The sequence below is a fragment of the Ischnura elegans genome, chromosome 1, assembly GCF_921293095.1.
Source record: "Ischnura elegans chromosome 1, ioIscEleg1.1, whole genome shotgun sequence".
Classification (NCBI taxonomy): domain Eukaryota; kingdom Metazoa; phylum Arthropoda; class Insecta; order Odonata; family Coenagrionidae; genus Ischnura; species Ischnura elegans.
This window is the reverse complement of record NC_060246.1, coordinates 51,805,587-51,831,039: the sequence shown is the minus strand read 5'-3', so window position 1 is coordinate 51,831,039 and position 25,453 is coordinate 51,805,587. Positions and strand designations below refer to the sequence as shown.

The 25,453-nt window shown below is 35.5% G+C and overlaps 1 protein-coding gene across 8 annotated transcripts in view; it reads right to left on the bottom strand.

The window, feature by feature from the left end:
- LOC124160478 (poly(rC)-binding protein 3) overlaps positions 1-25,453 on the bottom strand; it is a 44,670-nt gene that overhangs the window by 9,199 nt on the left and 10,018 nt on the right. For 5 of the 8 annotated variants that reach the window (XM_046536334.1, XM_046536349.1, XM_046536342.1 and 2 more), the window contains exons 3-7: positions 16,334-16,390; positions 3,545-3,661; positions 3,191-3,466; positions 2,045-2,380; positions 84-177 (exon numbers count right to left, since the gene is read on the bottom strand). In XM_046536334.1, the coding sequence (XP_046392290.1) occupies positions 84-177; positions 2,045-2,380; positions 3,191-3,466; positions 3,545-3,661; positions 16,334-16,390 (880 nt within the window). The remainder of the gene's footprint in view (positions 1-83; positions 178-2,044; positions 2,381-3,190; positions 3,467-3,544; positions 3,662-16,333; positions 16,391-25,453) is intronic. The other 3 variants (XM_046536378.1, XM_046536371.1, XM_046536385.1) reach the window with 1 other exon arrangement.

The window sequence follows — 25,453 nt, the reverse complement described above, 5'->3', positions numbered from 1 at the left end:
CATTATTCATTTATTAACTACAAATAGCAAAAGTATGATCAAACATTAATTAAAACCATGCAAAAATAACAATAGTCCTCTACCTGCAGGATTAAGAGCTCCAGAATTGTTAGTACCTAATCCACCAAGACCAAGAGCAGCAAGTCCAGCCAGAGGAGTGTTTCCAAGCTTTGAAATCTGAAAATACATAGATCAACAAAACCTATCCTTAAGTGTACAGCTAACATTCAAGCCTAAAATTTAATTGAAACTACTCTATCTCACCTTTACTTTACAAATAATATGAAAAAATAAAAACATCCAAACACTACACTATCTTAAAAAAGGAAAATTAATCAACACAATACATTTTACTTGCTATATAACCTAAATCCCTATGCTAGCTAACCTGTATGAATTCAGAACAATACCGTGATAAGGACTCATTAGCAGTAAATTTATTAAGGCTCTTTATTTCATTACCTACAAATATCTCCTTATTTTAAACTTAACCTGCAGGTTTTTAAGCTCAGTACATAGTATATCATGCAAAACCCACCACAAATACTTTTGATTATATTAACTTAAACAACATTCCAAAGGTATGGCAGGTACACATTCCAAAACTACCTTTTATTGGGTTTCCAAACACTTGCCAATGATGTTACATAATTCAAACTTACAACACAAGTGCCTATGTCAAACACACGGTTCATAACCTACTCTTGGCATCTTTTGATGGAGGGAAGGGTGAGCTGCAGTGGATTCTGGAAAGGATACTTTGTGAACAAGGTGAATTATCAAGGTCTTGTAGTATAATTATTTTTTCGCCAGGGTAATATAAAAACCAATTTTTAATGATACATAGGAGATTATACAAAAATTAACACTTATTATACTCATTAATGCCTGTAAATGTTCACACAGCATAACAAAACTGCCAAATTATAATGAACAAAACTCAGGGATACCAGATGACAGCTAAATTAAACTTAAAAAAGAAATTAATCTTATGTAGGGAAAATGGTAAGCTGGAAAACTAATCATACAACCAAAGCTTTTCTACTGGATCATATCAAACCATTAGCATCAAGGGAAGGTAATATATAACAGCTTGTGTGAACAGTTACAGGTTTTCTAATAAGAAAATAGCTGCCAACACGCCTGGGGGGCCCCGTTGGGAAAACAGACCCCTTCCCATTACATAACCGCCCACTATCTGAGAACAAGTTACACAGACCATTTCCTAAGGTGCGCACAATTGAATATCCAAATTTGAATTTAGAATATATATAAGAAGCCATGCAAAAAAGTTATGATTTGCTTAATATCTTTGTCAACTTCAATGGGATATAGCATACTTTCAGGATTTTCAATTCAGCTCATTTATTAAGGAGCAAAAGGTTTTTGAGAAAAGGCATGCTCGGTCAAAGGTAGGCTATTGGTTTGGATCAGGTAAATGAAGTGCCAGACAAAATCTGCTCACTTTGACTATTACGAAGTGTTCATTATCTTATGCTTGTTAGTCACAGCTCAAATACTAAACTTTCTGAAATTACATGTACAAGCTCAAGTGCTGACTACAATTTGAAGCAAAACCAAAAACATACTAATCAGTACACAATGTTAGTGTATTGTAAATAAAAATGTAATAAAAATATAATGAAAATAATTAAATTAAGTCTCAAGCAATAAAATAGGCACGAGCTCCAGTTACCAGGGACCTGACCAAGCTTTGTATTATATATGATTTGCTCCAGATCCTATCAAATGCAAAACAGGAAATGGTGGGATGGTTGTGCACACGTTCCAATTTTCCTAATGAAATTTCCAAATATAATGAAGAAATGAGAAAAGCGGAATACTGGGCAACTATTGCCATAAGAATCCCACACCCATTCGCCTGCTCCATTAATTTTTTGAGAAGCGTGCTGTGAATAATTGAGTTGCAGGGGAAAATGATCAGTGCCGGGTGTTGTCTCAGGAAACAGGTGGGGGAGTGGTCCCTGGGAGCTGCAGCAATTGCCAACCCGTCCAATGACAAATCGCCCGTGACCAGACTTACATCGGCCAGGTGGCTCATGGCTGCCTGCATGTGTCCGTTCTTCAGGGGCTCGGAGTGGGCAAGCCCATGTGCCGCCGCCGCAGCCGCTGCCGCGGCGGCAGCCGCCGCGGCTGCGGGAAGGAGCGGAGAGTGGGGGGGATGGGGTGGCAGGCCCAACGGGGGAGGGGGAGCCCCAGGCGGGAGGGCGGCAGGGAACAGGGGTACAGTACTTACGTCTGGGTGGGCGGGCACAGCATAGTTACCCTGGATGGTATATGCCTGTCCTCCTGCCAAGATGACGGGACCAGCCACCTGGGGTTTGGGGCGATAAGGGATGGTGGCACCTTTGGGAGGGGACTGAAAGAAATAATGAACAGTTAGGCAGCATACCTTGCCAGCAACAAAAATATAATATCTGTCCTGATGTAGATGAAAGCACTAACAAATAATCAAAAGAGACAGATTCAGACAGTCCCTTCATGATAACTTATAGAGCATTTTATATTTTGTTTCCAAGTAATGTTTGCTCAGGATCTTTTGTTATCATTCAATCGAAAAAAAAAATATAAATTTAAGTTAAAAATAGTAGAAAAGGGTGGATAGAGGAGGGTAGGAAATGGGCAGCAGTGGAGTATTTGAGGGACTGGCCATGGTAGTGACAGGGCATTAACCCAACTAACAGTTAATCGAAAAATGGATGATCAACACTTCACTGTACTCTTCGATCAACACAAATAATATGTATAATTTAACTAAGAAATTACTGATTTTAACTAATTTTGGCTTTGGGCTTAACTATGCATTAGTCAAAACATGAAAGTATTTATCAAATAAACTTCACATAGTTCAGAATAAAAAGTGGACATTATCCTCCATTATTTATGAGGGAATTTTTCAGTTCAATTCTCACGTCATTATCAAAAAATTACTTAGACGATCTTTTTTTTAAATAATGATTATTAAAATGAATGATGATTTAAATAATGAAAATTCTTAAGATAATGACATGACACAAAAAAAATTACTAAAATATCCACCATAAATTCATTTCAATAAGTCTATAAGTCATTAGAGGTTTACTCCCATTTGTAAACAAAAATGGGCAGAAAATATCAACTGCATCATTATTCCATTATGAAACATCCAAATTATCATTATTATACATACCTCAAGCATAACACAACAAATGTGATAGATGCACTGTGTGATTGCTTCACTGGTTCCTGATATTGTAACAGCTCGCTCCGTTGAATTTGGAAGCATTTCTGATGCAACCTGAATGCTTGCTCCAGTGACTTCACGAATTTCTTTAATCTTAGACCCTCCTTTACCAATCAGTGATCCACACTGAGAAGCTGGAACGATTAATCTCAAAGTTATGGGGGGTTTAGGTACACCCCCCGGGCTTGGAGAACCCTGCATGTCCTGATAAGCAGCCGATGTCTGTTAAAAGGGAGAGTCACAAGCATAAAACATGTACAGTATTTTTACAAAGCTATTTGTAAACTATGGTATTCTTACCTCCTCAAACTTTTTGCAAATAAGGGTAAATGCTTTGAATATCGCATTTGTTGGTCCAGTGACTGTGACAATTCTCTCTGGACATGATCCATCAGAAATATTTATTTTAGCTCCAGACTGAAAAGAAAAATTTCTCCTTCAATTTTCAAGCACAAGCCATATTTTTCACTCAAACTAAAGATGCAGTAAATTCAATGTTGACCACCTATACAAAATATTATAAGAATATAGATAATAAAAAGCACAATAACAGAGATAGAGTAAGACAAGACTAAGCAAAAACCTAAGCAGTAGAGCAGGGCATCTGCACAGTTTCCCTTAAGCTTTTCATCATCAATTTAAAATAACAAAATTTTGACAAAAAAATGGTTTCGCATAAACCAAATGAAGGAGTTAGCAAGCAACTTGAAATCCAAGTTCTAGTGTTTAAGAAAAAATGAGACTGGAGTCAAACACTTTTTCAAAACTTAAGTCCAGTCAAGGTAATATGATGGAGATTTATAAAATAACTATATGTAACTTGTCAGAAAAATATTTTGTTGTCAGGGAAAGACTGGTAATACAGGTATCCCTCTCTCAACATGAATTTGCTTAACACAGTTTTCACTATAATACGACTATGTCACCAAGAATGTTGTTCACAAGTTCAAGCAATCTTCCTGCTTTAACTCAACTAAGTAACTAGTTCAACCTCAAGTATCACCACAGGTAATTCTTTAGATTTAAGGGATAAGCAAAAAAATAATGATAAAACATCATTTACCTTAACATATTCATTCAATAACTGTCTTTACAAATATAATTCCTAGTATTTTTTATGACCTGTATTGAAGTACATGGGCACATAGTAATTTTAAAAAACCTAAACTGAAAAATAGGCTCTGTAACAAAGAGTTTGTGAACTATGAGTGCATAATTCACTTTCCTAAAAGCTGCAAAGAAGTAACACTGATGAAAATGGCATCAGATGTACAAAGGGTAGAACGGAGTTTTATAATTTATAGACGTTAGTCAAAGATTTATTGAAGATGTTTTAGCAATAATTTGAGATATTCTTGAATGGAGATGAAAAATTTACTGTGGTCTGTAGGCAGCATTAGCCAACATCAAAACAGCCCCAGAAAAGTAAACCAATGGCATACAAAGTGTAAAGTTTACAACCTTCATTAAACCTCCCACTTAAGGAAAAATTTGCTTAACGTATTAATATGAATTGTGGAATTACTGAAAAATGTAATGTGATAGAGGAAATTTAACATCAGCACCTGATTTAGTATGAATAAGTTTCTTTAAATTCTGTAAAGGATAGTAGCAATCAAAGTTTGCAGGTCAGGGTAATTTATACCTAATTCAGCCACTTCAACTATAAAATGCTACATGCTAATTTTTACCCGAAACATACCCTAGCTTAAAAGAAATACTCTCACTAAAACTTTAAAAATAGAGTTTTATAAATAATGGGGACAATATTATTTCATTTTTAAGTTGAAAGCCTAAAGTATTACAGCCTGGAGGAGTTAGAGCATACACTAGTTTATACCAGCTGTTGACCAAATATATAAGGGATTAAGAAGCCAAGGGGTACAAGTGATTTTTTTTCTGAACAAAGTTAGGTAAAGTTAATTGTCAGAAGAAATACACAAAAACTTGGTAGCCAAGGGATAGAGTGCGTCTCTGTTCTGTGCTGACATAAAGTCGGAAAATCAAATGCACTACCAAACATCAAATTGATCTTGTTTGTTTTCTATACCTAATTTCTGTACCTAACTCTGTGTAGAAAAAAGAAATCACTTGTATCCCTTGGCTTCTCACCCACTCATATAATATTGTAAAAGGATTTCCTACTGCATAAATATTTTCTCATTCCTTTGTGTTCAACATAAAATTAAATTTTATCATAAAGGAATATGATCGATGGAAAGTTACCTATTTATATTCTTTAATGGCATAAATCACTTTACATAACTAAAATATACCAAAAGTAGGACAGCTTGATGAAAGATACATGCATGACACCAGAAAATTTATTGGGTTAACATAACTCGTGAACAAAAGAGGCCTAAACACGAATGCCAAACCCAAAATTTTCCTTTTCAGAGCCTATGACTGGCTGAGTTTGTGTTCGTACCTAACTGGACCAAGGAGGTGCCCATTTATGGCAGCTCGCCTACCTAGCTAAGCAATCAGTACACTGCCTATAACAATTTCAATTGAAAGAAAGGGAGCATGGAGGCAGTGGGGTGTAAAAGCCACTGAAAGGGTTTTCCCTGTTTTTCCTTCATCTTATAGGGTATGAACATGAACGTAGACAGCCAAAGGTCTCGAATGGGGAGAGCTTAGGGTTTGCATTCTTTTGCTGGCATCTAATACTCATACTTCCACGTTGTGTAAAGAGCAAACCAACTAGAGTAAATTAAAGATGTACACAGCAGCAGGCATCCCATAGGCTAAGGGCAAAAAAAAATCTTCTAGACCCAAATACGTGAAAATAAAATTCTCTTTTCCTCTACCCTCCTTAAGACTTCCACATTACTAACGGGATCTATCCATTTGAAATCTGTCATTATTCTGTAACACCACAATTCTAACCCTTCAACCTTGACTTCTCTTCTGCTGCCATCCTCATTTCTCACTACCATAGAGAATCAAGCTCCAAAATGTCCTTACTTCAATGCAAATACTCCTAGCTATGAGTAGATTCCTCTTCTTGAAGAAAGCCCTCTTCCCTTGGGCTATTCTATCATTTCCTTCTTGTTTCATCCATCACTTATCACTCAGCTACCCAGGTAGCAGAACTTCTCCTCTATTCTCTTCTCTATGACCAGCCCAATGGCCTCAACAGTTTCTCTTATAATCTTAAAATTTTCTAAATCCATATAGGTCTTCATACAGAAACTCCTCTCCATTTCATTCCATGCTTCTGTTGAAAAATTTGTCAATATCTTCAATGTAAAGTGTGCCATTAAGCTTATGGCAATAATATCTCCATACTCATCCCCTCTTTTCTTCTTGGGAAGAGAAATTATTATTCTTCTTTAAGTCCCTTGGTATGTTAGAGAAATAGAACTAATGATAAGTTAATTTCATTCTATTATGCCATATGCATAGTTGGAATTAAAGATTAAAAATGTAGTTGATTGTTAAATTTGATAGTTACTTTATATAAAAGGTAACTTTCAACCTTGAACTGTTAATGCCAATCTGTTTGAATTTGGAGCTTTAACAACAAAGAAGAAAATGAAATGGTATCTGAGAATTAAAATGGTAGTTGTGCAAGAATGCAATGAATAGGACTAGACAAATGCACCCATAAAAAAGTGGGGTTGAGTGGATTGGTCACCCAAGTTTTGGAATGCACACTCAGACAAGAATACACGATACTACTCAAAGATAATGTCCACAATGACACAAATGCCTTCTCAGCAACATCGTGTCACCCAAATCAGAGTGATGAACATGAGAAAAGGGGTCACCAAAAACCTATGGCAGGTAACATGGGGAAGGGGCTCATTCTAAGTAATGATCTGAAAAATATGCCAATATTACACACTTGGCAACATCCAGTCGTCAGCAGGATTGAGTGGAGTCGCAGCAAGGATTTTTTAAATGCACTCCTAAAGGAAGAAACATGACTACACACTAAGGCACACCTGGAGGGCTCATTTGATGTTTTTCAACCCAACAGTCATAAATATGATAAGTGTTAACTAGTTGTTTTTTACTCAGATTAAAGTCAAGTTTAATTAGTTAATTTTTTTAGTGACTTTCCTAACTATGGTGATTCACAACTATGCATCACTGAAAAATGTTGAAAAACCAGGACATCTATATGAAATGAATACCGAAATTCCTAAATCTTAGAAGGAGAGGTTATAGTGGCTAGTGGTGCAATAGTGTCGAAGAATAGGATACTCATTGCCATTCCATAAATTATTTTTAACTGTCAACAGAATTATCCTCTGACCCTCCTCTTGTGGGTCAATTAAACCTATCCATTGAGTGCTTCCTAAAGATGTTCTGTGGTCAAATGGTTTATTTCTTTTCAAATTCCCAGTTCAACTACTGCCAAAGGAAATCACTCCCAGAGAAATATAACAAGAAGAAATGAATTTTTGTTCAAGTGAGATCAAGCAGATTTTGAGATTTAATGCTCCTAGATGTAAAATCAATGCCTATTCTGCAGCATTTACCATCACCACACGTAGATAGGAAACCTATGGATTGCACAGTTTGAAACTTCATGTTTTGACATCACTCCTTATATATGGTAATATAATTGCAATTTTATTCAAGAGCAAATATAGGTAATAAGAAAAAAAAATTCCATTGGATTAATGGTGATTGAAGATTTTAAAAGATAGGGTAGCTCATATCCTTTTCATGGGACAGAAAATAAGCTTCTAGTTCAGAGTCTATCAAATAGCAAGTCATTATTTCTTACATAATTTAGGACCTAGCATACCAAAGCAGCTGGGTATTTTTAATGCAAGCAGCAATTAGTTTATTGAGTGTAAAAAGTCCATTTGATAGCTGACAAAAGATATGACAAAGATAGCTATAATGTCAAAATCCTCACTATCATGGGAAATGCTTGACATATGATTGTCTCAACCTGCAATATATGAAACCTTAAGGAATAATATTCCATGAGTCATTTGCACTTAAAATTCCGTTCATTCTCCCCATTGTCAATATCATAGTAGTCCACCAATTTTTTTAAATTTCTGTACTAAAAGATATAACATCCAGATCGATGTTTTTTGCACCCTGTAAGTACAGCAGACTCCCGATTATCCGGCCGTGGTTTATCCGGGTTGCAGATTATCCGTGCAAGATTTTCACTCTTGCTAAATTTTTTTCTGCAATCTTTATTTTTAAAAATCAGATGCAAAATCATCGGAATTATGGCATTAATGCCGGGATGCTTATTATTTCCGTTAGAATCCCCTCTGAAAAACGGAAGCAATCACACGCTAGCTGCATTCACGGGAGCACCGTGTTCCTGTTTTCCAAGCCTCGCAGTGTGCGACCGTGCCCCGTGATCACGGAAACACATCCCGTAGCTGTTGCAACCAGGGCAACTTGAGCGAGACGCGACTACATGGTGTGGTGCCTGACAGAGTAGTTTCCGGCGTCGAGCAGTGGTTTTGAAGCATTTGTGCAAACAACCTTTCAGTATCTGTAATCACACAGCCACGGATATGTGGTTTTCAAAACTATGTCTTACATAAAGCATTAATAATAGGAGTACAACCATGTTATCCCCCCTAAAAGATCACGAGGCGAGAAAAGCTCTCAATGAGTCCGGGAAGCACTCTAAAATAACATAATAACGGCATAAATAATAATTTATTGTTTGTTTTACACAAATTATGAACAATACAAGACATTTAAGTGAAACTTTGGATTATCCGTGTTTTCCGATTATTCGTGCCGCCTCTCTCCATCATTTCCCCTCTCATCTTCATCGCCCAGATAATCGGGAGTGTGCTGTATACTGAAAATCAATCTGAAAGCTGTGAAATTTTGAGCTACTCTGAAATATCCTACCATTATATTGATAAAGGAGTACTTTTCCCTGATTTCCAGCCCAATTTTTTAAAATATCCCTTGACTTTTTATCAATACAAAGGAGTCTTATAAGGGGATTTGTGGGAAAATAAACCAAGCAGTAGTAGTATTATTAGCAGAAATAAAGTCAAGTAACATAAAGTTGGTGCATCCTCTTACCACTTAGCCAGAAGGGTAACAAAATGCCCACCTCACCGCTTGAACCCAGTAACGCCCAGTGCAGTCAACCATGATTTCTGTCTTTTTGTTATGCCAGTGATGTTTTTCTCTAACTATTTTTCACTAACATAATTTCCCTGACTCCCAGTCTAAAATTTCAATGTCTGAGATACCTGGTCCAAGATCACCTTACTCCTCCACATTACTTTCCTCCCCTATGTTCAGTCTCTCTGGGCTATTCCCTCCGTCATACAGATCCTATACATATTCCGTCCATCTAATTTAATTCTCATTTCTCGCAGTAAGCATCCCTCCCTTCTTTATTTGATATTTTACATGGGCTGCTCTCTTTTGTTGCCAGATAAAGACTTTACCTTGCCGTACAATGCCAAGTTCAATGTCAATTCAAGCATATTGTGGGAAGATTTTCAGATGAGAAAGTAAAAGAAAGGTACTTTCTTGCACTCATCCAATCACACCTTGAATATGCAGTGAGTATATGGGATCAGGAGCAGGACTTAATCTGTGGACTGAAAAAAACACAAAGGAAAACTGCATGATTCGTCAAAAACTGCTATGGGAACACAGACACCACTACCCAGATGTTAAGCAAATTATGCTGGGAGCTGCAGGAGACTTGGAGGCTGCACACTATGTTTAGATTGCTTGAACAATTTAAAATAGACATCTTTAGGAGCAACACAGAGAACATCGTCTCAGAGCCCCACGACAGGTGCGACAGAAGCAATAAATTAAAGAGATATATTTTGCCGAATGGATAGATATAGGAATTCGTTTTCCCCCAAACCATAAATGCTAATTGTAATTTTGTTCGTAACCCAGCCACACGCCTTTTTAGGTGGCTTGAGGGGTAGAACATAGATGTAGATGAAGTAGCAGTTTTTCAGTATTCCTTCCCAGGTATTTATGAAAGAGGCACAGAATTTTAGTGAACACTATAATGCAGAGTTCAGTTCAATACTGCAGTTTCAGCAGTAGATTCCTATACTTGTAATAGGCTCATTCATTAGTTTTACTTATAATAATGATATTTCTGCATTTCAAAGTGAGTAACTTCACAACTAATTCACCACCAAATATCAACGGCCTTAACCCATTTGCAAATAAGTTGATGACATCATCTCTATTGTGCCCCATTTTAGCTACTCACTGCCTTGCCCATAGGCACCTTTGTATTTCTTTCATTTCATCTTTGTATTAACTCTCTCTAGCAACTTGCTCATTCTGTGAAACTTGATTGAGTAAACAAACCAAAACTTCAAATCACATTATCAATGCATGAAAAGTGGGCAATCACTTTTCCATTTTTTTAATTTTAAACTTACAAAAGAATGGCTGAATGAGGAAGATATTTTGTTGCCACAACTAGTTTCCAATCCATCTCCTAAAATTGTGTACCGAATTGTGATTGCAGGTCTGAATGAAATACCTCATTTAAAGAGGTAAGAAAAGTTTATACAGCCCAATGATATATTTTTAGTCTGTTTCACAATAAAGGAGAAAAATTTTGTGAAACACACCTTTTTCATTCACAGTTAATAAAAACTTGGAGCATCTATTAATAAATCACTAAAAAATGCTCCCTTCTTAAACGATGAAAATCAAAGAATTGGACAAAACGCATGTTTCAACATGAAAATTTCTCATAGCAAATATATGTTTCGCAGAGTTCATCAAAGTGAGTGTGAGTTTAAATTGAACCAATTAATATGTTTTTACATCTGTCACTCGGTGCAAAAATATTTTTGCTATGGCATTAATGATTTCGATGTAAACTATTATTGATTATTGTTTTACCATCCCCCAAAATAATTTCCAGTCAATCCCATTAACGAGAATGAATCACCCAGGTCAGAAGAAATGATATTCAGCTACTTTAAATGGATTACCCTAAATTGTGATAATCACCAGCAGGATATCAAAAGATCACACTAATTTTTCAAAAGGACTACTTGCCTTTCTTAAGATCACAACAGCATAGTTTGACTAAGGACATTTATTTCCTCATAAGCAATAGAGCTTTATTTATTTATCTCTTTGTTTAATGCCCTGAACTAAAAAATGTTACTATTATTATTTATTTACATTAAATGTAACTAAATATTGAGCAATAAGTAAATAATTCTATTTGTGTTTTCCTAATTCCTTTTTTAAATTAATTTCTTATTGATTTCTATATTAATTAAGTGATAAATAAAATGGAACTACGCATCCACTGGAAATAAAAATGAAACAGAAGTACTAACAGTGTAGCCCATAATAATGAATTTCCCTGAAGTTAAATTTCATGAAAACTTTCATTTGATGAAATTTCAAGAAAACCTTCTCATTATGAACTGATAGTCCTTGTCCTAGGCTCTCCCCATCCATACTGCATGAAGAAAAACCTCTACATAGATCTACATCTATGAAACCTGCCTAGAATGAAATCTACAAATGGGAGACCTCTAAAGAAAATTTTCCATTTAAAAATTATTTTGAAATTCACTCGTACAAATTGTACTATGTACCATATTCCACAGTATGCCCTTGGTACCTCTCATTAAAACCCTGCTTTCCTGGATAAAGTATGTAGAGTATATGTTACCAGTAGTCATTGCCAAAAATTTAAGTCCTTATCTATTGTGGTTACTATATCAACTTCACGGAATGTGCAAAACTGTGACAAGGTCATTGCCTTAACAACATATTGCAATACAGCAAATCCGTAAAACAATCAGGGTCACAAGGACGATTTGGGGGACAGAAAAAAAGGAGGTAAAGACCTGACAAATATGCTCAGCAGAAGACTACTAATAAATTAGAATGACCATTGTTATGTGTACCGAAGTCAGTGGTCAAGGATGCGAATGTACAGGCAGAGATGATATCCTTTCACAGGAGTATTGCTAACAATCCTAGGCTTTGTGGCACCCTTAAAAAGGGGTTAAGGGATTGAAGAATACCTAGTTAACAGTACCCTAAGAATAGTTAACAGTACTTTACCTAATGTCACTACCAGAGCCGATCCGAACTATCTCCATATATCAAGCATAGGTCCATAGCAACAAGTTATGATGGCCTAGCAAGAATGAAAAAATTTAAATGGACCGGACATTACATCACAGATGTACCAAGGCATGCATGATATCATTGGACTAATTAGTTTCAATTTCACAATAGTGTTTTTAAAAAAGAATATGGCATTAAAAAACCCTGAGTGAGGAATAAAGCCTATTCCACTAGCTTGAAACACATTTTCCTCTACAGTGAGGTCAAAATTTCTCATCCCTTCACAAAATATCCAGACATAAGTTTACAGCAGCTGCTATAGAGGTAAAAAAAGACACTGTCAATGCCACACTAGTATTGAGCAGGTGGTATCAAAATGATAAAGCATTATCTCAGCAATTCTAGGTGGAAATTGGCATTATCGTTGCTTCTCCAATGCCAGACAACAAAATACCCTTTTCTCGGGACCACATAAACTATGGTATTACGGTCAAGTCCCAAAAATATCATGCCTATTACTGCTATTTTCTGCAATCCTATGGTAAAGAAATAATACCTGCATTAAAAATGTCTTACACTAACAGTAACTATCTTCTGATGCTGAAAGTAGAGTTATTCTTCTTATCAAGTGAGAGATTAGAAGATTAAGCATGAATTGGGCAATTCAGCAGAATTGACAATGGTTATTCGGAAAGTAGAGAGGATTTAAATCAAATAATCATTTTTAATGAAAGGCTTTCTATCAATTGGACAGAAAACTTAATCCATTACATACAATTAGCCATATCATCAGGCTAATATCACTTCAAGAACCAAGCATGAGAGCTTGAATACTGTAACACCTATTTTTGAGTGGTTTGTTTTGGTTTTTGGTGTGACGTAATACAAGCAATAATAAGCAGCAGAGGTGGAGTGAGGTAATTGTTGGGATTGTTGACGGCGCGAGAGGGAGTGAAAAGAGGGGAGTCGGATTGTGATAGTTATGGCGGATGGGTGTTCCCTCGCTCCCGAGTATGTATTATTTAAAGTGAAATAAAATATTTGTAAGTGACGTGAAAATAAGAGTGAAATTAATTGAAACGTTACAATACTCATCACATAAACTGATTTTGAAAGAGAAGTGGATATTGCTTCTAAAATAAAGGCATATTCCTTTCGCAAGGCAAAAAAAACTTTACATGAAATCCTGTCTTTTTAAGCCAATAACAAAGCCCCCTCATTCCCACAACTAATCTTTCCTCCAACGCAAAATTTGAGCCAAGTAAAATTGTAGAAAGTAACCTGTGCATTCAGCATAGTTTTCCTTTAAAATAAAAAAGCATTATTACTGAGAGAGAGCTGTAATTATTGCCATTACGTGCAAAAAATAGCACACAGAAAGAAGAGCACTGAACTTGGCAACTCAACAACCGAAATGCAGCCAAGATTATCAATACTGCAATAATAACCAAGTAAAGTAGTAAGTAATAAACAAGACAACAATACGAATTGTACTACGTTAACTGGAAAAAGTAAACCAAAGCCTGATAAAATTTCCACTGAAATTCTATTATCTCACACTTTTGCTGAATTTTAATTAAAATGGAAATGTAACCTTAATTCAAAATGAACTCACTGCTAAAAGTCTATTAATGCTATCGGCGGCATTAGCAAATCATCAGTATTGTTCGTTTTGGAAAGCTTAGGCAGGTGATAGATTACATGATTTCATCATTTTTCAAGATTTGACACATCAAAGCCTTCCTCCCTCAGAAGTCCCTCTCCCTCATTTCTTACTGTATGAATAAGATAGGTAAGAGAACAGTGGCATAGCTGCTTCTTTCATTGGACTCTATAGTAAGAAAAAGTCTCCCTAAATATTTCTTAATCAATTCAAATCAAGCAGGTCCAAAGGTCTATACAGTGAACAAAACTTATCCAAAATGTTCATGAAACCAAATTTAAAGAGCATCACTTTGTTATTTTTCTTATTCTATAACTCCAATGGATAACTGGAAATTGACATGATAATAGACTGCTTGATAACACCCTTCACCACTAAGTTTTGACATATACAAAATGGCTGATGGAAATCTCTCTCATGACCTCTACATTAGTTGATGGCCAACCATAAGTAAAAGTATAGCCCATGAGATATGAGATTTTCATAGAAAATTATTCCATGAATTATAATGTGCTCAATACCTTTCCTCCCAGATGATTTTCAATGGGTGCCCTTTGCTAATGAACTGAGAAACCTCCATGCTACACTCATTAACACATTCCCTGCCATCAAATTTAGGCAAATATACACACTGCGATAAGTTTTTTTCTTCTTTATTCCAATATTATATAAGGATCATTTCTTTTAGTTGAATTTAAAGACGTTTGTTGACATAAAAATTATTAATTTACAACTTTCATTCATTTTTTTGTTGTCATGCTCTGGTATTGTGATGTTTTTTGCCTTGGACACTATCAAACTTCTATGATGATGTATGATGTTTACCGAGCAATTTGAGGTCCTCATGATCAGAGAAATAGGGATTGATAAAGCAAAAGCCATATAAATGATGCTTAATTTGGTGGCTTTTGTACAGAAATGAAACAGCTGGAATGCTTTCAATCCATTATCTCCAATGTCGCCACTCAGCCATTTTAAATTGCAGGATAATTGTATTGATATGACTTAGTTGTTTTTTCGCCCATGGGGCATGAAGTAGGAAATGGAGACTGCTGCGTCCAACTTTGCAGAGATTAGTTGCACTCTTTTCTTCAGTTGCTCTTTGATGGTATATTCTTGTTAAAGAATAGATACTATTTAATCCATAAATTCATTCATAGACTGTATCTCGAAATGGAAATCTCAAGTTAGGGAAGGGAAAAAGCTTCAAGATGAAGATGTCATAAAATTTTTAGATACGTCCAATGAAGATGAAAATTATGAACCTTGCAACGTGAGTGAATCCAGCCTTCACCTGAATTATCAAAATTCCTCTAAATAATGAAACAATAACATATTTTAATGTTTTCAATTTCAGCTCAGTGTCAAAAAAAATTGTTTCTTCACCGCATTGAAAACAACTAACTAATGATACAAGATTATGGACAAAGCTCATGGGAATACTTATTTTTATCTGAAAGTTAATAATGTTAAGAGATTTATAATCCAATAGCTTACCTGAATTCTACACTAAAAATTATATTCTCAGAGAAATAGTATTTCCCAAATTCATCTACCACCAGATTTTATTGTATTTTACTATCGTAACCATTTGTACTGGACTAGAATACACAAATTTGAACATTAATCACTTTAAATTCTTTGAATATATATAATTTGAAGCACGATATTGATATCAGTAGTTAATCAATGCTTAAGTTTTGTGAAGTTTGTAGTGATCACCCAACCCAGATGTTTTAAAGGACAAAATGTAACTGCAAACGGAAGTACAACTAACGCAATACCTAAATACGTGCACTTTAACATAGGTATAACACAAAAATTGCACATGTCCAGACAGGACGTATGCAGTTATCTAATAATGGTAATCATTTGATGCTGTCTAAAGTAACAGATTCTGACAAGTGGTTATTTATTGTATAAGGTATGCTTCCTCACCCTTTATAAAATGGAATTCACTTGGAATAACAAATTCACTGAAATTTTCTAGATGATGAAGAATCCATTTGCTCATGTTTCATTTCAAATTTAATTGCTTCTACAAAGCATGATTTCATACAGTTTGTTGGAAAGGTTGCAAAATTACTCCAATTGTAAGCAGGCATAAAAATTAAAAATTTGTGCCAAGTTATTTCACTCTTAGGATTGTAGATCATTCCAAAACAAATCCTAATTCCATCCCAAAATTCTATGACCCCAGAGAAGGTATCATACATGCAATATGAAGGTATCGTACGGCAACAGGGTGCCATTGTTTACACATATTAAATTTATATATACCCAACAAACTTTCAACCTCTGTACATCCTAATTTCTACCATGTAAAATGTAATGCAATAGCTACTATTAATTAATTTTGTAGATAAATTAGAATATCTACTCACTTCTTCTCTAAACCTCTTCACGATCTCTCCCTTCTTGCCAATAATGCTTCCTACTTCCTGAAATGATAAAGGAAAAATACATTTTAACATGCAGAAAAACTTGAGAGAAAAATACCCAAATAAAACCAAGAGAGTAATTATCTACTATGTAAAACAATAATTCAGATTATCAAATAATGCAATAAACAATGAAGAATGATCGTAGGCATTCCCGGCGTATAGAATTGTAGAAGGTTACACGGGATTACCACCGGGTCAGGTTCTCCAACCGAGGAGGCCGAGATGGAGTTGGAGAACCTGACCCGGTGGAAATCCCGTGTAACCTCCCACAATAAACAATGCAATATATCTAGTAACACCAAATTATTTGAGTTCACTTTCTTATCCATTTGCTGAGGCATCAGACAGTGTTGCCTTTTACATCCAACTAATACCACACCTGCAATAATTGATGATTGAAAATTTAATGTGGATGGGGACAAAGCATGAAGTCTGCAGTTTACTTTCCAGTCACCCAGAGTTGTGTTTCTCCCATTAGAATCACAAAAATACATTAAAGGGTAGAGAACCATAGCAACTGAACATTGCTCAGCCAATCAGTGTCCCCATTTTCCAACCTACACTCTAACCTTGCCATGCCAAACAGCACTAAGTGACAAATCCTCAGAAATAACCTATGCCTTGAGTGCTCATGAGAGTACTCTTAACTCCACTCCACACCTTTTTCTACTGGAGCATTTCCTTCACCTATGAGAACATATCCTAACTACATGAACCACCTAACTACATCTTTTACCTGATATGTGACAACTCTGCCTGGCTCAACTACATTCACTAAATGTATTAAAGGTGGTCCTTACTTCAATGCATACATCCCACATTACACAAAGAACAGCCACATTCATCAAACAAAATTTATGAATTTTTAGGTCAAACACAAGATCACTATGAATAAACGATTTTAACATTTTTTAAACCCATTTCAGCATAAAATTCAAATCCTATGGCTGAATTGTCTGTGGCTGAAAAGAAAATTGCAATAAATGGACAGATGGGGAAACAACCCCTAAGAATTCCAGAGAAAATCCATTTCATGCCACAACTTTAAGGCACAATTGATTCAATTTTGCTAGAAAAACTTAACGGATACCGGCATTTTGGTCAAAGTAGCTCCAATGAATTATGGATATGAAACAACAATTAACCTGGTGATGGTTTTTCGGGTTTACACCGCGTTGATACATGTTTTGCGGACGACAGTTTCGGGCGCGTTCCAGCTCCCGTCTTCGGATCGAAAAAAAGACCCGAAGACGGGAGCTGGAACGCGCCCGAAACTGTCGTCCGCAAAACATGTATCAACGCGGTGTAAACCCGGAAAACCATCACCAATCAACTAACCGCGGAAGCCTCCGTAATAACAATTAACCTTATCCACTGAATGGGTGAGTAACTAACAGAGGGATAGGGCCGATTTTTTATAAAATTACATAGGTACACAATCACCGTTCTTTGCAAAAAAATATTTAGATTCCTATAAGAATTCTGATGCTGAATTCTCACCACCAATAATTGCTTAAATAGAAAAGAACAGTCGTACCATACATTGCAAAAATATTAATTTCAATAAAGAACTTAATAATATTTAAGATAATTTCTAATGTCAAGTATGTACCATCAAAATATCTTTTTCTGAAGCATTAGGCTGTGTTATATTACCCCATGAGTAATTTCACTTGGTCCTGGATTGATGGCATGAAAACTGAATCTTTTTGGTCATAGTCCAGCTAAAACATTTCAAAATTTAAAAATTTTCTGAATCTTCCATCTCCTTTTATTTTACAATTTCCTTCCAACTTTTAGAGTGATTCAAACTTAAGGCCAAATCTCGATTTCAATGGGATGTTTTTACTCATAGGGCATCTACTACGATGACACTGACTTTGTACGACAGCAAATATAGGTATTTTCTCAAAATATTAAAAATCAGTAGCCGCATTTCACTAATTTTAAAAATAAGAGCCAGAGATTTGATTTTTCCTAACACATAATTGTGATATAAATAAGCAAAAACTTTCTGAAGCTTTTCAAGTGTATTAGGTAAACATTTATGGGCATTTAGCTGCTTTCTCCTAATCAATTGTAAATAAATTGTCTAGGGTCTTTCTTACAACCAAATAACATTTCCATAAACAAAGGCTACAATATTATCCAAGGGCCTTGACTTGTAAAAACAATCATACATAAAGAAATGGAATGAACAAACAACAAATGAACCCAAATAATCACCAGCATAATGAAGTAACAAATCTACTCACATTCAAAAATTAAAAAGGAAATCTACTGTCCATGAAAAATGTCGAGACACTTGAGGCCTGAGGTGTTGTATGTATCTAGATAAAAGATATATTAACTGCCTTGAAAGAAACTGGAAATTCATTCCTACCTTGACCTTCCCCACATACCATCAAAAAATCATCATAGAAATTATGTTTTCCCTGGCTTTGCCAGACAAAAGCAACAGTTTTTGGTACTCAAGAGAACAATAGCTCCAGTTTGAACGCCTCTAAAAAACATGCCAACATTACTTTGGCTTTACAAATCACTACCTTGAAATATCTCAACTCAACAATGGATATTTTCTTCACAAGTCAGAGTTAAAGAGACAAAAATGATTATCTGAAACAAGGACCCTAAAACCTATTCGCTAATAACTACTTAGGTACTCAATTTAATCTTAATAATTAACTATTCCCACAATGTTTACATATTACATTAGGATACAGATATAGTATGGGCATTTGAATTAATTTAAATTGGTGTGATATAGGCACAGAATAACTGAAAAATCGAAATCTCAAATAATATAAATATTGAAGCACTTGTAGCTGTAGATAAGTAAACAGAGCTCTTGCTTCAACTATGCCACAAAAAAAGCAAAAAGTCTTCTTTTAAAATTTGCTATCAAATTCATTTTGTGAATTTTTACTGAAAGAATGGTAATAATTACTTTTAGAATTTTTTAGTTTCTTGCTTTTATGAATATGTTCTATGCTATTCCTCATTAAAAATCCAAATGAATTCAATATGTTGATCCTCAAGAATTGAAAATAAATGAAAATAAACAGGAATTTTTTCAAAATTACTACAGCAAAAACACTCAAACACAAATAAAAAGAAAGAAATTTGCCAGCCTTGGTAGCATTGGAGTAAAGTCCTTGCCTGCTAAACTAAAGGTCATGGGTTCAAGTCTCCCCTGGGTAGGTTGCCCCTACCGTGACCATGGATGTTCGTGATTATCTATTGTTAACTTGTTCAACAACCCTAGTTTAACAGTCTAATATGGTCCTCTTCTCGGTGGAATTTAAATAAATAAATAAAAGAAAGTAATAAATCTAAGTTAATATCAAAGAAATTATGTTGAGTGTCTGTAATTCTTTATTCCAACTGATCATCTAAGATTTGTAAATTCTTCATGGTTCTTCCACAGGTCGAGATTCCACTTGTTTGGTTTATTTTTATTGCCATCATCATTAGCTGTCAAATAAATGACCAATGGTATAGCCCACCTCTAAAATAAGAGGCATTCATTATTTCTGTTAACTTCTCATGTGTTGCTCAAAGGTGACATTCAAAACAAATGACACGCAATGAACAATATTAACCAATGGAAGACCCAAAAAGAATCAGACCATCAAATTCTAAAATCTGTGACATTATTAATCCCTTGACATAAACAGTAATTGGCTTTTCATCCGGGTTAAATCCTTCATTTCCCTCCTTGCCGACATTGCGATGAATTGCTTATTCATCATCATCTGGGCCATTGATGCCAGTTCCTCTTGGTTTTTTTGCTATTTCCCACCATTGCTTGGCATTTTTGCTATTTCCCACCATTTTAAGGATAGGATTAAGTAGGACCTGGAAAAAGCAAAAATGCATCCACCAACAGGAACCAACCTCACCTGAGAGAGACACTAAATGAATCTGGGCACTCGGGAACCAGCATCAATAGCCCTCATGATGATGAATAAGACAATCATCGAAACGTCAGCAAGGATGGAGGGTCTAACCCAGATGAAAACCCGAGAACTTTTTATGTCAGCCATTTGCCTTGGAGAAAGTTAAATCTTTCATTTCTTATAAAATCTTTGTCCACCAAGATACGATGTAAAGAAGCTCTACATTTAAAATTGCAAATAAGGAATTTGACATTCAAAAAACTAATTAATTTTTATGTGTTTCTGATACTTGTGATAAAAACAGTGCATGATCATTCACAGTTTATGGCGGCCTCTACAGATATTGTATTATAGAAACAGGAATCTGTGAATAGCTAGATAATTAGATCCTTGACTTTGTGCCAGTACCTTCGTTGAGATAGTTTGCCTTGTATCTACATCTACATTCACTTATTTCTTCTTCCAAATGACTTCATTTTTGACTTAATTGCAAGATAGAACCCTGTCGAAAAAGGAACAATCGTGAAAATTGATAATACAATGAAATAAAATGATCAAGTAAGCACAATAAAAAAAGAAAAGATTTTAATTTTAGCACAGGTTTTGATGAGGCTGAATCACAATTCTGTGTCATTGAAACCCAAGTCGAAATTAATTTTGTTTACTGAGGTAAAATACATGTAATATCTTTTCATTCCAATATGTCTGATAAATCAATGTCGCCCTTGTCTCCTAAATAACATTAATCAAAAAAATAAATTTCCACCTTCATATCAGCAGAAGTCTCTAATTAAATGCAATGTAAATAAGGTAAAATATCCACTTGCCACGACAACCACACTTCTCAACAGCAACCACATTCCTTCAGATACATAATTTGTTGATTGAGAATAGGATAAATTGAATGTTATTAAACGTGCGAATATTTCTGACTCACCAAACATAACCCATTTCTCATGCGGTAGATCAAACCAATGACCGATTGCATACCACTGAATCGTATTGTAACAAATAAAAATGGAAACTCAATTAATGTACACAATAGCTAATTTTCCCAACAAACAGTAGCATGAAAGGTTTTAGCCAACAGCTGCATGTGAACAAACTTCTCATTTTAATTCCAGAAGTTGGGGATAGTTTCTTTTTCAGTCACTTAATTTAATAACGTTCGAAAAAAGGATTCATTTTTCAATATGTATAAATTCACTCAATTAGAACGATATTTTCTGGCTTCACTTCATGGAAATACTCAAAAACTGTTTCGAAAAAAATATTCACTTCGTACTTTTATATACTTATGTGAAATCGAGCTGTTAGAAGGCTATGGGGTTTTGATGGCTTCATTATGTGTGACTTCCTTCTTTTAAAGTGGGATTCTGTGGCTAAAGTTATTGGAATGTATTACAATTATACACAAAGACCAGGAATGATAATTTGTTAAACTGCACGAGGAAATAAGATTTTTATACGTAGGCATATACACTGAGTTTAGTGATAATAACTAAAACTCAAAATTTAATGGACAAAAACACGTCAATATTTCACCCCGAAAATTATAATCGAACACTCACGAAACTAAGATAAATGTTATACGAGGGAAAGAACGGGCAATTATGGCTAATAATAAGTAAAAGAAAAACTGCCGTTTTTATTAGCATTCAACACATACACTACGAGAAAATGGTGAGCATATATCTAGCAGCGGGAAAAAATTGGACTGCACTTCGATCCTTACACGCAAACACCACGCTCGATACATCGACCGTGACGTCATTAGCTTTTGGTCCACTTCGATCATCAATCTTTCCCAAGGTAGCGAACATGTCAGCCCAGGTGATACGACGATGTAGGCAGGAAAGACTAGACTAGACCTAGCGCTGAAAAATCCGTCGACATTATCACTCAAAAGCGGCATGTACTACCTACCATACAAAATTAAAACTATCTAAGAAACGAAGCCCAAAATAAGTTTTCATAATAGCCCAGGAGTTGGCCCGTCCATCCTGAAAAAAGTACGCTTATTAACACCGCAGGTTTCTATAATAGACGGGCAAAACAAATATCAATAAAATCGTGAAAAACGTAATAGGTAAAATATGACATTGGACCGCATACTTGGTTGATTTCGCATCGAAAAATGAGTCGTGTTTTAATACTTGTGGTCAAGTTTTCTCAACATAATCTATCACATTTAAGATAAATAGTCACTTCACACATGCTTTCCTTCCACTTCAATTATACTACAGGCGTTTCAGAAAATGCCAAAGATACTATCCCCACTATTTGAAGACGCTTCAGCACGCCAAAATCACAGCATCAATAGAATTTATAATATCGAAGTTCCTGTTGATACCGTGATTTTCACGAATTATACAGGTGTAAGATTTCATCTTAGGCACTCTCGTAAACGGCTTTAGTCACAAAAGTGAACAAAATCTACCATAGCATATAATCACACTGATTAACAAGCAAATCACAGGCGGCTTTTCCAATCGATACAAAGTGATCATTCATTTCTGGGACAGCGAGTCTCCTCCCATGCACGGAAACATGTTCAATGGTTGGACTCGCCCAACTAGAGAGTCAAAAAATTTTAATTATGATGATGATAGAATCTAAGGTAAACTGTAACTCTTTAGGTTATCCTGATTTTTCATGGTATTAATATTCCTCCCCGCTATTTAGTGCTTACGGCGATATAAATTTCTCATTAAATATTAGTCCAAGAGAAGCCCTCGAAGAATTAGAGAGAATTTTTTCCCTGCTGACATCTGTAAGTAGTATTTCCACCCTTCCACAAGCATATTACAGCTAACTCAATACTGCAGAATTATCGTCCATAATACATCATTTAGGAACTGAGGCAATGAGCCTTTCAAAGCACGATCGCTTGTGTATGAGCGAAGTGGGAATAAGTGCCTCAGGGTTGCCGACTAGCTTCTGCAAAATATTCATATTTATGAAATATTATGATTCAAAAGCGTTCGGCAGGGGCTATTATTTCAACACGAATTGCTCCATAATTCTGAGAATAAACCTTACACATCGCATCTACAACCAAAATAAGTCAATGAAAATATAGTGCTAACTTCGAATCAAATGTCAAACTCTTACCACATCGAAATCACTCTTAACCGCGTAATAAATTACCGCTGACCTCCACTCTCCGGAAATAATTAAACCAAAATTAAAAATGTCAACGAGCAATATTTTTCTTCTACAATTGCTGGACGAATGGCAAAGGAGAGATAAATTCGTATATACTACCATTTTAATCATAAGCGACAAATTATGTGCGGAGTTGGAATTATTATTAAAATTCACGTGAAAAATATGCAGAAGTGATAGACGTGAGAAATAGACAGTCTTTTAAAAATAATACTAACCAATGATTGACAACTTTATCTCACGTACCGTATTGAAAACAAAATTTCCATATTCATGGTGTGGTATTTGGGAGAGGGGACCGACAGCTGAGGTCATTCGCGCCATGAGGTAAGTGTGTGGAAGGGTGGGTGGTGAGAAACCCGGAGTCGTTATTAGCCTGCTCCCAACGAAATGCGCCAAGGGAACCACAGTTTAACGTCCCATCCGACGGACTCATACATCATACCATATTCCGTTTGAAATGCCCCCGAGACGCTTAAAAAATAGACAATATTTTAATACGGTTATCATTACTTTCGTTTTATTTTGTGTATCACAGAGCTTCATTCATTCAATCATTTAATGTAACTCTCATATCAAAATATAGAGGATATTTTACAGTAATTTCTGTATTTTGTTTTTGTCTCAAATGTGAGAGACTTGTTAGACCCCTGTGCCCCCCAGATAAAAAATCCTGGATCTGCCCCTGAACGATAATATGTGAATATCAAATACCCACGGTTAAAAAACCAAGGATAGCGTTAATCATTAACAAAAAGTTACGCTTTATATTAGGTCATCATAGATTGAATTACTGGTCAGATGTATGGTGGTGAGCACACGAAGCACTACCAAAAGGATTCTGCTTCATAGTTTCTATCACGGACTGTCTATTTCTTGACGTTATTTCTATGGTATCGCAAGGCATAGTTAATATATACGTACACTAAAATGCGTCCATGAAATGGTTTCCGTCGCCAAACCCATCATTTTGACGAAAGTGACGCTAGCCATAGATCCTTTGAAAGTCGGTAAGTCGTATCCAAATGCTTTCGACTGAATGTTCAAGTTACAGTCGAAGCAGAACTCTTATAATTCTTCCACACTTCCACTTAGACGCTTTACAGCCAGCATTCTAGAAATTAACGCATACTGCACACCGTTGCAGGAAGCAATAGAGGATAGGAGTTCCCCGCAAAATAATTTAAAATTGACGAAAATATACCATATAAGTTTGAAATATTACAGCCACATGAAAAGGACATCTCCGGCTCAAACGAAGAAGAATGAACAATTAGGGAAAATTTAACGCCGTGACTGGCTTGAAAGACCGAAGAGAAGCCCATAAACTATATCGAAAACTATGATACGACGAATATCAAAATAATGTACCAACATCAGACCTTACTATACTACTAATAAACTAGACGAAAATTCTCAAAAAATATAACTCAAGCTTTGTTTATGAAAGTAACTCTATAAATAGCCATTATCGGAAGAGACTGAGGTAGTCAAATAAAATGGAAAACATCAAAACAAATAGCAAAAGTTCCTTTGGAGGTTAAAATGCCGCCATGCAAAAATTAAATCAACTTCATTTGCAGATATAATAATTCCACACAACACATTATCATATATTTTTAACTGAAAAGCTAACGATAACCGAATGCGGCAAATACTTGGACAGCACTAAGTTAAATTGAAGGAAGCCTAACTAAACCGTATACTCATGAATGCGATGAAAAAAGTATGATACGTAATTAGTGCGAAGAAACACTTGAGGGAAATCGGCAATACACGTCGCAACTATTTGGCAAGTCCGATTCCCTAAGTGAAGTGACCAGAGATTTTCATTGACTCTTTATGTAAAGTTTTCAACAATTAAATTAAGTAGCCACTCCACAAACCTAGGCAAGCCAAGTTCTTCCGTGATATTCTATAAACAGACTGGGATAGACATAGCAAGAACTTAAGTTCCTCCCATGCGAATCCTGCAACGTTCATAATAAGATTA